Source organism: Falco punctatus (genome assembly GCF_963210335.1).
Source record: "Falco punctatus genome assembly, chromosome: 7".
NCBI lineage: Eukaryota > Metazoa > Chordata > Aves > Falconiformes > Falconidae > Falco > Falco punctatus.
Window position 1 is genome coordinate 24,126,113 of NC_137587.1, and position 13,432 is coordinate 24,139,544.

The 13,432-nt window shown below is 40.3% G+C and overlaps 1 protein-coding gene across 1 annotated transcript in view; it reads left to right on the plus strand.

The window, feature by feature from the left end:
• EHF (ETS homologous factor) overlaps nucleotides 1-13,432 on the plus strand; it is a 64,144-nt gene that overhangs the window by 41,079 nt on the left and 9,633 nt on the right. The window contains exons 2-7 of the mRNA XM_080395419.1: nucleotides 4,369-4,468; nucleotides 7,022-7,267; nucleotides 7,584-7,643; nucleotides 10,097-10,165; nucleotides 10,255-10,323; nucleotides 13,319-13,378. Of these exons, the coding sequence (XP_080251545.1) occupies nucleotides 4,369-4,468; nucleotides 7,022-7,267; nucleotides 7,584-7,643; nucleotides 10,097-10,165; nucleotides 10,255-10,323; nucleotides 13,319-13,378 (604 nt within the window). The remainder of the gene's footprint in view (nucleotides 1-4,368; nucleotides 4,469-7,021; nucleotides 7,268-7,583; nucleotides 7,644-10,096; nucleotides 10,166-10,254; nucleotides 10,324-13,318; nucleotides 13,379-13,432) is intronic.

Here is a 13,432-nt window from a genome sequence, read left to right on the forward strand (position 1 = left end):
GTTACTGCCAAGTTGCTGGGTTGTGGCTCGGTCAAAGCTCTTCCTGACTCCAAGTAAGAGCTTTCAGTAAGCGAGGCCTTAAGGGTTTGGTCTTTGAATACCACCTGATATACTGAACGTAGGGGAAAGATCTTTTTTTTTTTTTTTTTAAGCATTCATCCTTTCTCATAGGACTCTCTCTAGAAAGAATGTTGCTGAACACCAGTGGACAACTATTTTTAACCTTGCTGATTGAGTAAAGTGTTATTTGCTTCCTCTCATAACTGTGCAGTGTTCCTACTAGTGTTACAAGATTATACGCCAGAGATGGCCCTTCTTCAGCGGAAGAGTGGAAATGTGTGTACAGATATTGTACAGATACCTGCAATGCACACACAGAGAGGTGTGTGTGTGTATGTAAATACATGTGAATATATACACATATATTTCATGTGTGCTTTCATTTATAATGTACCATCTTAGTAGAGAGACAGATCCCAATATTGCTTTCCAAAATCTCAGCTCAGAGAGAATCCCTTTTTAACAGTTTCCTAAGGAAATGGGGCTTTTGTAGTTATTCTGCCTGTGTGTTGGCTTTTGCATTTGGCCTGTAACAATCTTTGAGTTCCATCGCTAATTTTGATTAAATTTGATATGGGGTAGAAGTCTCAAAGATATGAAGTTCTTGCAGGATTAATGAAAACTGGCTGCCAAGTACAGGAGGAAAATCTATTAATACTCCGTCTGAAAGAAAGAGTGAAGCTTGAGCTCACTTCTTTGAGACAATGAGATATTATGAATGCCCCAACCGTGGGAAAAACTTCAATCAGTGCTCACATCTTACTAGACACTAGAGAATCCAACCACAAGATACACATTCATAGGAAACCAGGCTTCATTAGTTCCACTGTTCGCTTTGATACATGGCATATGATTAAAAGAGAACTGAACATATTATGTGTCCTTCCCCTTGAGGCTTCACACCCTTTAACCAGGTTTGTCTGTACACAAGGGAGATTTGAGTATTTGGCCTTAAACTAATGAAGAGCACACCCCTTCCAATATCCTGACTCAAAGTCTTTCCAAGTATGGGATGAGGTGCTGCTATAAGCATAAATCTGCCATGAACTTGTGTCAAAGAAAGGCACACAGAGGATGAAATGGAGAAAATCACATTTTGGTTTTCATAGGGAAAATATTCTTGAGCGTGATGCAGTACGCTTCCAAGCAAAGGTGTGGAAGTTAGATTATTATGACTTTATACTCATCCTGAACAGAGTGCTAAAATCATTTCCAAATAAGGAACACCCTTGCATTAAGATAAGGAGGTGACTTGACAATTTTCAGGTCACCAAAAAAACCAGCACCTTGAATAATACAGAGAACTTTGGGGAAGTTTGGATTAAAGCTAAATCCAGTCCTGTTCCTGTAATTGATGTCATATTGCAAATTCTTCCTCTTATGCACAATTATTCTCACAGATGGTAATGGAAATTGATTATTCTGGTTGAGATGACTTATATAACTTTCAAAAATGGGATGTATTCATTGATTAATTTGTAAAGCAAGTTCCATGGACATTGTCTGAAAATACTATGATTGTTTACGGATACTGTGGAGAGGAGTTGTCTGCTAGTCAGTGAAGGAGGAAGAAGATTTTTGAGGAAAATAACTGAAATCCACATCTAGGGAAGAGGCTGTCAGAGTGCTTCTTCAGAAGTCTCTAATGTGCATTGGTTTTGGGTACTGCTGGGGTGCAAAAACTGTGCAAGACACATGATTTGGTTTATTTAATTATCCATAGTTTCACTTGCTAAATCAAAGTGTCATAGGATCTTTTGGTCTGGAAATTCTCCTGATTAGTTATGAAGAACGAAAACTGAGAGTTTACCTAACTGAATTTTCAGAGCAAAATTACACAGGAGCTTGAACACAGAAATAATTTCAGTTGATATGCACACATCTTCCCAGACATATTTTTATTTGCATGAGTATCAGGCATGAAACTTGCGTAGAATTCCAGAAACTGTCTAAGTTGCAGAACACAAAACCACGTAACACAGCACCTGAAATTCTGAGGTGGCTTCTGAAAATGTGACTTCAGATCAACAAGTTGAAATCCGATATGAAGTACATGTTGTAATTTTTAAAAAAGAAGTGAATTTACCAAGCTAAGTTCCTCAGAGTGTTTTGCTAATCCTCAAGTTTCTAGTTGTTCCAGAATAGCCCGTATTCTACCTCACCTCTATTTGATACTGTATTAAGGTCTTCATCATTAATACTTCATTCATTCATACCTAATTGTCTTAAATGATTAAACCCCAATGTAAATAAATAACTTGATATATCATCAACCAGTACAGTCTCAGAAGTGTATGTATTGACTGTCAAACATGCATTATAGCTTAAAAAGTCTTATGTATCAGGTATATGAGATAAATTACATACATGCTGAACAATTTTATAATCAGTATAATAAATTTAAATGCTTCCTTACACTTTCTCTCTCACAATAATAAGTCAGTTGGCTTTAAATGGGACTAAAAAATGTCTTGACTTGCATAAATGCACTGACTGATATGACAGTCAGCCATATTTGGCCAGAGCAGGACAATAGGTACCTCTCTTAATTATTAATATTTTATACCCCACATACCTTCTATGAGAAATTAAATTCTCCTTGCTGGTGGTCACTGAGTCACAGATTGGTGAGGATTATGAGTGAAAAACAACAGGTAAAACATCCGTGGTTTGATTTTGCCATTTCGTATAGCTACAAAAAAGGGTCCTGAACTAGGTTATACTGTGAAGCACCATTCCCTGTGATAAACTCCCTAATGCTTTGGCTTTTTAAGCAATTCTTGGTAAATTCTCTCTCCCTCTCCCACTCTAAATACATTTTGAGGGGAGAGGGAAGAGAGAGAGACTTGTAATTTTAAAAAGTTGCATAATTTATTTTAAATGACAGAAGGGAACACCAACCCAGGTAATTTTTAGGCTGTTCTTTAAAACCAAGGTGGTAAGTATTTCTGTTGACTCTTTCTAACAAAAAGGTTGCAGGTATAAGCTTGTAGGGGGTCAGGCTGTGCTCTCAATGGAATTTTTCTCATTGGCCTCAGTGGGAAAACAACCAAGACCAGTGACCTTACTTTTCACAAGTCCATTTTGTATTTCATCATCTTTTTAATTCCAGGGTGACGTCTAGCTGCGTGCACATGCCATCCTGATGTTTAAGATTTTGTTTTTACAGACTTTGTGGTTTTCTGTTTAGAATATTTTTGAACAACAGTTTGGTTTTTTTCCCTGTGTATTTGTATAAGAGTAACAATCTGAAGCCTTTATAGTATTTAACAAATTATTTTTCCAAACTCTTGAAGAATGTCCATGGTTATAATGTGTGTTTTTAAACATTTTAACTTCAAACCACTGAAAGATAAGTTAAAATATAAAAAATACCTGGAGAACTGTGTATACCTTCACTGGAATGATTAAGCATGTGATAAATATGTGACATTTTTCTAAAATTTCGTAAAAGCAGGGTGGAGTTTTTTAAGTATAACTGAAATAAAGGACAGTTTTATTCATAGTGCTAATTCTAGGTAGGTAGAAAGTAAAGTTTGTGTTATTTAAAAGAGGGAATGCTGGCTTCGGGGTGGTGTCACTCCAAAATGCTGTTTCTGTTACAACAGTGGCTTTCTCATTTATGAGATCTATGACCATCTGATTTTTCAGTAGTTTGAAATGTGTGATCTGTGATATTTGTTACTGAGAAGTGTTACAGACACTGCTGACACAGATCAGATAAGAAAGTGGGTCACCTGACAAAATATTCCTTGTAACATCACCTCCCTGTAGCATTAACATGTACGTCCTTCTATGTGAGGGAGTTTCTGAACATGGGTTGTTGTCAACTGTATAGTTTCATTTGCAATTACTGAAAAGTCTTCTCTCTCAAAAAAAAAAAAGAAAAGAAAAGAAAAAAAGAAAAGCTTGTTTAAGCCATTTTTGTCTTCAAATTACATGTAAAATAATGAAAATATTTAGTATTTCATTTCTTAAAGCTTGGCAATTTTCCTGTATTGCTCTGTCAGGAGCTTTGTCTTTTCATTCAGCTTCATTTCTGATTACAGGTTATTCATTTATGGATGGGCAGCTGTAGAAACTTGCTTCTTGCATATGCAAATCAATCATGGTAATGTTTATCATAAAGAGATTTTGTGGCAGTGGAAAAGGGGTTGTGGCAACATGTTCCTGATTTCAGTTGTATCTTCTACAAATGAAATTGGCTTCCTCACTTCACTTTCAGTGGATTTTTTTGGGGTTTTTTTTTGCCATTTACTTCTTGGACTAGACACAGCTCACTAAGCAAGCTGTTCGATTCACTTACAGATCATGATTTTGGAAGGAGCTGGCAGAATGAGTATCAATTCCGGCAGCAATCTACTCCATCAGCAGCCTTCCTGGACAGACGGATATTCCACATGCAATGGTAGGAGGAATTTAGCGGCTCTGAGCCGTGTTTTTTTGGGGAATGCAGAGGAGAAGGGGCTACTACACCTTTAAGCATGCACAGATGTTATTTTTCAGTAATACTAGTTTACTGGAGTTTCACTTCTGGTAAGAAAAATTTCCATTTGCTACTTTATTTGTAAAAAGCTAAACTCGCAACACTAAGTTTCTGAAAGTGACCGGTTTATGGTTCATTTCCTTAGTGGTTCTTTTTCTTAGAATTAATTTAGTGGTAAATTGAAAGTGCCAAATATTCCCCCTCCTTGGTCCGGAATTCTTTCTCTCTTATCTTTACCCCTGATGCTTTCTCTGAAACAACATTACTCTTCGTTGCTAATCACCCCCCAGCTTTCCAGGGGGAATGGTCTTTTTGCTGCTTTACCATATTTGTTTTTTCAGCTCAGATTACTTGATAACTTTCTAATTAGACTGACGTTAGAGCACTAGATAGTTTGTGATCTGAGAACTATTTTTTCTTACTATTTTATGATTATATGGCTGTATATATAAAAATATGCTTATATATATTCCCCCTCGGTATAAAAATATAGATAGAAGTACATACCTATCTATCTAACTATCTATCTATAGTGTCTGATACAATTTCAAAATCATTTTTATCACTCAATTGACAGGTAAACCTTAAAATCTAAGCAGACGAACACATAGTGCAGTTCTCCTAATGCAAATAATGTTGTACAAAACTTACAATACAAATTCCCTCTCAACTAAACTTTTGGGGTTTTTTATTACACTAATTCTAAATTTATAAATTTCTAAATACACAGGAGTACGTAAGTATGCACTTAAATAATGTGCTGACCTGTCTGTAGCATGTTCATGGGGAAAAATGTCCTACTGAGTTTCACTTTGCACACGATTTTGTGGAGGGAAACGGTGGGGTCTATTTTCATGTTTCCAGTGTGGATGGAGCTCCTCAGGATTCACTTATGTTTTAGAGGGACAGGAAGCCAAAAGCTCTAACCAGCCTCTATCATCATTCACCACTTCACTTCCTTTTACCCAGCTAGTATTTCCTCTCACTAAAGGTTCTCCATTTACATTAAGAGTCTAGTGGCCTCTGAAGTTCCTATATGCTTCTGAAGTGATGGAAATACATATCAACCTCCTTTTCAGGGTATACTTGACAGTCCATCAAATCTTTATTCTCTGACATACCACACTTCATAATTTGCACTCTCATTCCCCAAATCCTTCAACAGGAGGATAAGAGACAGTCCTGCAAACTCCCTAGGTTACTGACACGGACCTTGTTGGCCAATATTTATGAAGAAACCTAAGTAACTGTGGGGCTTTTTTGTGTTTACCTGGAAACTAGCACTGCGCACAGCCTTTCTCAACCAAAGAGGCCTAAAGTCTAGTGGGAACTGAGGGGAGGTGATTTCCTGAAATGTGCCAGCTCTGTTGCTTGTGGTCCTCTAGCACTATCCACTGTTGTCAGTATTTCTCACAGCTATGTATGGGTAATTTTTTCTTGAGGACACTGAGAACGGACTGGCACCATATCCTGGAGTGAGGCTACTGTAGAGCAAGGCTGTGGCAGCCTTTGCTCCTCCTGTAATTCAGCCACCTCTGCAATTTCTCATTCTCTCATCCTTAAACCCTTTATGCACTTGTGAGCATTTTATCATGCCACCATCTGTGCCTGGCATACTCCATTGTCCTCCTTTCCCAAGGAATAAATTGCACTGAACTCCTTTTGCCAGCCCTTCTGTGATGGCCGACAAAAGCAGTGCTGCCTTTGCTCTTTAATAATTATTCTATCCCCACATACAATTTCTTTCATTTGGTCACGTAAATTATTGTCATGCAATGACATAAAACTGAGGGCAGTTTAAAAGATTGTCAGGAAAAGATTCAGACAACCTGACAAGAAAATTAGGTGGCTTCCATAACTAAAAATGGGTTTTACAACCGCATTCAGAAATCACCTTAACAGACTACAGAAGTAACGTGCATTCATCAGAAAGTGGGCTCTGTCATGAAGCTGAATAGTGATAGGCTTTCACTGTGGAGCAATATGAGAGTGCCTTGGCTTTTATCATTCTTTGATTAAATCCCACAGTTCATATTTAGTTCTTATTAAGTCCTTATTCAGAGAAAATTTCCATGTCACATTATGAGATTTTTGCAAGGCTTCTCCATCATTTTCTGATGCACAAAATTATTTTCCCACTTGAGGATCAACATACCTTTTCAACAGTACTTCTGTAAGGCATATTCTATCAAAGAATTTTGGTGTATTTAGCCAACATCAATAAATTAATTCCTACATACTCAATCTGCCAAGAGAGGTGTAATGTAATAATTCCCAGTTTTTAATTGGAAAACTGAGGCAAAACCGCATAACAATACCTTCTCCAGAAATAGCTACTGAGCTAGTGTTAAGGACTGAGAAAAGAATCTAGATCTGTGTACTTCCAGGGGGTGCAATTTAGCTATAGACCTTTCTTGTTGTAGACGTAATCCCGTGGCTCTAACAGAGACAGCAAACACCTATTTTCTTTTCCAGTGTCCAGCAGCTTCTATGGAACGCAGTGGCACGAAATACACCCGCAGTACTGGACTAAATTTCAAGTCTGGGAGTGGCTGCAGCATCTTCTTGATACCAACCAACTGGATGCCAATTGCATACCTTTCCAGGAGTTTGATATCAACGGGGAACATCTGTGCAGCATGAGCCTGCAGGAATTCACTCAGGCAGCTGGGACAGCAGGGCAACTGCTTTACAGCAACCTTCAACACCTAAAATGGAACGGTAAATAGATGTGAGGCAAAGATGCATGTACAGTGGTCAGAATTCTGGGGTTGTCAGAAGTCGCTTACATTCCCCAGAGACCTAGCTGGCAGGTCTCATTTGCTATGTTTACTATACTGCTTACACCTCATTCACTCTATTGCTAAATTGCTTAGATATGACATAACACAGAATTTTGAAGGACCAGGGCAAAGGGTATGTTTCCTGCTCCAGATTTAGCCCTCTGGCTCAGCTGTAGCAGTTGCCACTTGGAGCTAATACCTTTGATTCTTCTGTACTTGTTGTCATACATCCTATCTGCCATGTTTTCTTGCAGGCCAGTGTGGAAGTGACATGTACCAATCTCATAATGTCATTGTGAAGACAGAGCAAACAGGTGAGCAACAGCTGGGTAAGCTGTCTTTTAATGATGACAAAAGGGGGAAACTCTTCATTCCAAGAGAGCTATGTCAAAGTGGCATTAAATTAAATGGAAAGTGTATCATGCAGGATAAAGGAGTAACACAAATATCAGTCAGTGTCTCCTTTTTGAAGTTTCAGGTAGTACCACCGATCTTAGTTTGCATGTGGCCACTTTTCCTGGGAGACCTCTGCAGTATCAGCAGTATATACTCCTGTTCAGAGTTGGAATAGTTTGCAGTGTTCAGTGAGTGTGGCTTTGTAGAGGACTTCATTCTGTGCTTCGTTCAGCAGATTTGAAAACCAACTATTTTCACAGTATTCTCAGTTTATAAAAAAAGAGAGAAAAAATATTTTGTTGTGAAGTGCTATTAATGCTTGAAAGATGAGGAAATTTCCCAACAAAACAACCTGGAGAGAGAGAAAAATGTTACATTTCCATTTCTTCACATTTCAATGAAACTGAAATTCAGGTAGCATTTTGGTTTGAATAAATCTGCATTTTTCCTGTTGCAGTCTCTTTTTCTACTGTGTTCATAGCTAGATCCCTTTTCTCCCAGGACTTTGTTTCACTGAGAAAGAACATCAGCTAGGTTCAATCCCACTCTTCAGACATGATTATTTTCCTGGTTCCTTTGCCAGAGTACCTCTGTCTGTACCCGAACTCTCTCTATCCCACTAGTCCCAGCCCCTTTGTATGTGGGTGTGTTCGTGAGCCATGTTTTAGTATCTCATGGCAGAATGAATGCAGATTCATAGCGTGCGATGTCTCTGACAAATACTGCCAGCCTGTTTATTCAGCTAATCCAGAGGAATCCAGCCTCTCCAGCCAGGGATACTATTTACCTTCTTCTTGCAGTGGGCCAAGCATTACAATCTGCCATCCACTCTCTGCCTGTGCCTGCATAGTGTGGGTGATGTGCATGCAGCAGCCTTAATGCTTGCCATATAGGAAACTACAGTAATCCTTCAAGTCCTTATTTATGAGATCTTGGTATAATATTAGTTCCTTCTCCCACCAGAGATACACAGGGCAATGAAAAGTACCTCAGCTGCACATCCTAGAAAGGTCAAAGCCCTGGACTAACTGGTGGTTCTCCTAGCTGTGGTGAATCAGGAGTGGCATGGTGGGGCTCTGGCAACGCTGACCGTGGGCAGTGGGAGTAGGTTTAGTTTCTGCATGGGGAGGAACAGGTGGTACGGATTAGGGCTGCCGCGAAGGGGACTCCTTGTGAGCCAGCAGGGATGGGGCTGGCGGTTTAGAGGGGTGGCCTGCCTCATCCTAGTAGACTGTTGCAGTTGGAAAGACGTGGGTACTGAAAAAGGCCAAAATAGGAAGACAAGCTGTCTCGCCATGTTCTGGCTAGGTAAGGCCTGTTTTCAGAGGCAACATTAGGCAGATCAGGTGTCCAAGCAAGCAAAGGGTGTGTGCTATTGTAAGAACGCAAGCTCAGGGTGCCCAAACATGCAGCTATTACTTAGCATGCCTGCTAAATTCCTATGTCGTAAGTGGTAACTCAGCCAAACATGATGATTTAGCTATAACTAATTTTTGATTTTTTTAAAATTTTATTTATATGAACATGAAGAAAATGAAGTAAAACCTAGACGTAAACCTTACATCTTATCCTTTCTGACCTGGACTCAAATAGAAAAGAGATTTTTAAGGCTTCTGACCTCAAAAAATGCACTGTGAAGAGAATATTTTTCTGACCAATATACAGGTCATAAAGACAATACTTCTGTATATCTTGCAATGTACAGGTCATAAAAAAAAATACTTCTGTTCTGCTTATCTTGATCCATCTGACCAGAAGGTCACTAAAAATAATTCCTCTTTTATCATGGAGATGCTTTTTAGGTTAAGGATGGGGACCTGACATGCCTGGAATAAAATGGTCCTTCATCTAGGAAGAGGCTTTCATGTTTCTCACTATGGGCTTACACGTGAAGCTGTTTCAGGGGGGACTTTTGAGTTCTACCATTATAGAAATAAATACTCATTATAGGCATCCTCCTGTTTTACTAGATATTTGAGAAGACTTTCATCTCTATGGCACCAAAGCACTGTCATAATCACCAGGGGCTGAGAATTCAGGACTGGATTGGATAGAATTAGAGTTGATCTGCCATAGGAAATCTCCTTCAAGGGCAGGCATTAATGATATATATTAGCCAGGAAAAGGAAGAGCCTAATACGTTATTTCTAAAAGTCAGTGCTTTGTGTAAGTACATTTGCCTGAGCATGCAAAACCCCATCCATAATTTTGAGTGAAAGAAAATAATTTCGTGCATAGCCCCTTCACTTCTTGGTTCCCTTCACAGCTCTTTTTTTGCACATTTCTTATTCCTTCAGTGCTCAGTATTCACCTCTGTGCTAAAAAATGTTCTTTTAGTGAACTAATTTTCCTTTTGGTCCTTTACCTTCAGATCCGTCACTAATGGTGTCCTGGAAAGAGGAGAATTACCTATATGACAGTGGCTATGGTAGCACAGTAGGTAACTAACATCACAATACTTCATGCATTTCTGAGATGGTTTTTATTGTCTGAAGCTATTGCTATAAATGTCTTCTTTTTAATTCCCAGAGCTATTAGACAGTAAAACATTCTGTCGTGCTCAGATTTCCATGACGACACCTAGTCACCAGCCTCCTGGTAAGGAACTTGTAATTATATTGTTAATTGTTTGTCACTTGTCCCAGAGCTACCGACGTGTAATAGTCTCTGTGGTGTTCTGTTGTAGGATTGAATCTGAGCCTCCAGTAATTTTAAAACAAGTAATACTGATTCTGACGCTCTTTTAGCTATCATTATTACAATAGCTTGCTTTAAAGAAATGCTTTTCTCTCTGTCAAGACAAAGAAGATCACATAATCTGCAATCTCCACTTATCTTTTGGAATGGCTGAGTCAAAGGGGAAGGTGTTAGTGTCAGAGATGAGATGTTTCAGATCCACCACACTTTTCTGTGGTGCAAGCTGGATCTGGGCAAATGAGTGCCATGTTCCTCCCCAGAAGTGTCTGCATTTCCCTCGTGAGCCAGTGGTTCACACTGAGTAGGTGGCTGGGTTTGGGGCTGGCCTGGGGGAGCCGTAGGGCTAACACCAAGCCCTCAGTCCAACTGTGCCAGCAGAAGGGCTTCTTCATGGAGCCTGTCTCGGCTGACAGCAGGTCAGGCACTGCACGCCTCTTCACCGTGCTTCCATGAGGCAGAGCTACAATCTGCCTGCTAAAGGGCAGGAGAAAGAGCAAACCCATTTGCCACAGCGCCTGGCAAAAGTGCAGTCCCGGCACATGTGTAGGGGCGGTGGGACTGTGGGCCATATCCTGGGGGTGGAGGCGCGAGAGCGACGCAGCAGGAAAAGAGGAGAGCAGAGGTGGCAGGGGAGTGAGAAAGGCGGGAAGGAAAGGCAGGTCCTTCTTAGGAGATTGTTAAGCAAACAGACCCGAGGGGGAAAGCAGTGAAGCTCAGGGGGGGCTGAGAGACGAAAGCACACTGCTGTAGGTGCAGCCCCACAGGTGCTGCCTCCGCGCTGGGGGCAGCCGGTGTCGCTGCCGTGTCGGTGCCGTTCACGGCATCCCCTGGCCTCCCAGCACAGCTGCATTTCCCAAGTGACATACAGTTTAAACTCAGCAGTAAACAAACAAACAAGCAAACAAACAAACAAACAAATAAATAAAAGAGAGAAAACCTGACCAGAAGAGAAAACCACCAAATCTTAAAGAAAAACCCAACCAAGCACTCTGTTTGCTTTCTGCACTGCCTCCACCCACTCTCACAAGATGGCTACCAGGATTTCAGAGCTCTCTGACAGGAATGGGGACCAGTCAAGATCCTGGCACAGTGTGTTTACCCGCTGACTGCTTAAGCCTAGAGCTAGGGTGGCACGCCAAGGGCACAGCCTCCTGTAAAAACTAAATTTGTATATCCCGTAAAAAAATGGCTCATTCCTGAATCATATGCAAATACTGTGCAACCTTTTGTCAAAAGTTTTGTAAGACAGCTTTGTTGAAACTGCATCATAACTCTTTTCATCTGTCAGGCCTCAGCCTCCTAACATGGCATGTTTGAAACTGGTCTCCACGTAGGAGCGGAGGCAGAGCGGGAGGCTATTTACACAGCTGAAATCCAGAATATATCACCAGATAGGCAGAAGGCAGCTAAACTTCCAAGAATAAATCTCCAGCTAAGTGGAGCATAACAAACATTTGCAAGCGAATTGTGGGATTACAAAATGAGAAGGAATTATGTAAGGGCAAATAAAGGACTGAGTCCTGCTTTCCTTGCCCGGAGTTCCCACAGGCTTTTAATAACATCAGGGGAATCGTAATCTGGGGAAAGGCAGCGAAATAAGACTAATTTTACTTTTTCCCCCCAAGCTGAGTGAGGTTCAGGCTAGTTCCTGCTCTCTGAGACTGGGAAGGCAAAATGACTCAGAGCACGTTTGCTGCTTGGGGGTCAAGGACAATAATTATGTCAGGCTCAGAACAGTGGAGGTTAGACTTATCCTCACTGACCTGTTCAGTTTATATTTCCAGTTATGTATGAATAAAGCAGGTGTGTGAATAGCTTTGCATCTACCTTTTCACATGCAGTTGTTGCAGTTGCTTGTGCAAATCTGACAAGTTTCTATGCAAATTAATATTTCCTGTGAGTCATTTTCCCATGCAAATGCCCGGGTTCCATGAAAAGTATGATAATCGTGCATTCATAGAAGCTGGGAAAACATGCGTGGGACCTTAAGCTTTGCTTTATGGAATTCAGGCATGAAGTAGGCTGAAAAGCAAACACAGAAGGGGCTCCCTCTTATGACTATCCCACAGATTTTGTGAGACTTAGAGCAATCAGATGAAAGATATTCATTAATGACAAAAGGAGAGCCAGGCTGCGGTGGTTTGAGGGCAGGAGGGTTGAACGTGCAGACTGCAAGGTAGGTTACAGTTATGAACAAGCAGAACTTTTCTTTTTCTTCATTTCTGAAGAAACACTTGTGCCAGAAATCCTATTCTTGCTCTGGCTGGCTGCAGTTGATAAAGTACCATTGATGAGAAATGGCTTGTTTCTATGGCTCTGAGCCATGGAACAATATATGCACGTCCAGCTGCCAAAAACTCCTACCAGCGCAGCCCTGTTCCCCCCTCCCCATTCCCCCCTAAACAGCAATGCTTTGCCAGTTCATTATGTTTTAGTCAGGTAGGTGTTCTGTGCATTGGTACCAGTGCATACATTTCACATTAGATCATCTCTTCAGAAACAAATAAGCCCCCAAAGATACATGCTTCTGCAAAGACTAAGACATAATGGGACAATTCAGGATTCGTTTTGTAGAGGTGATCATCTTATTTTTTTCTCTCTCACACAAAACATGAGGTGAGGTATTTGTTAACCAAATTTAGGTTTCAAAAGCCAAATGTTTACCTCTGCATTCATTCTTTATTCATCAATGATCTCTTTGTGAAGTGTGCTGATTAACATATAGTACAGAAAACAAAACTGTCCCCCTTCCTCCTTACTTAGATTACCTTCTGAAAAGTGATTATCTTTAAAAGAGATATTCGTTCTTTTTTGTGGTTTTATTTCTTTCAACCTGCTAGTCAATGGAAAGCCTTTAATCAAATTTACAAATAGGCTTCATTTTCCTTCTCTGCAGATTCTTCAGATGTGAAAAAATCGCAAGATCATGCCCCAAAGTCCCACACCAAGAAGCACAGTAAGTTGACATCCATGTTTAGGATGGTTGGTTGATCCGAGGAAGAGAAACCCA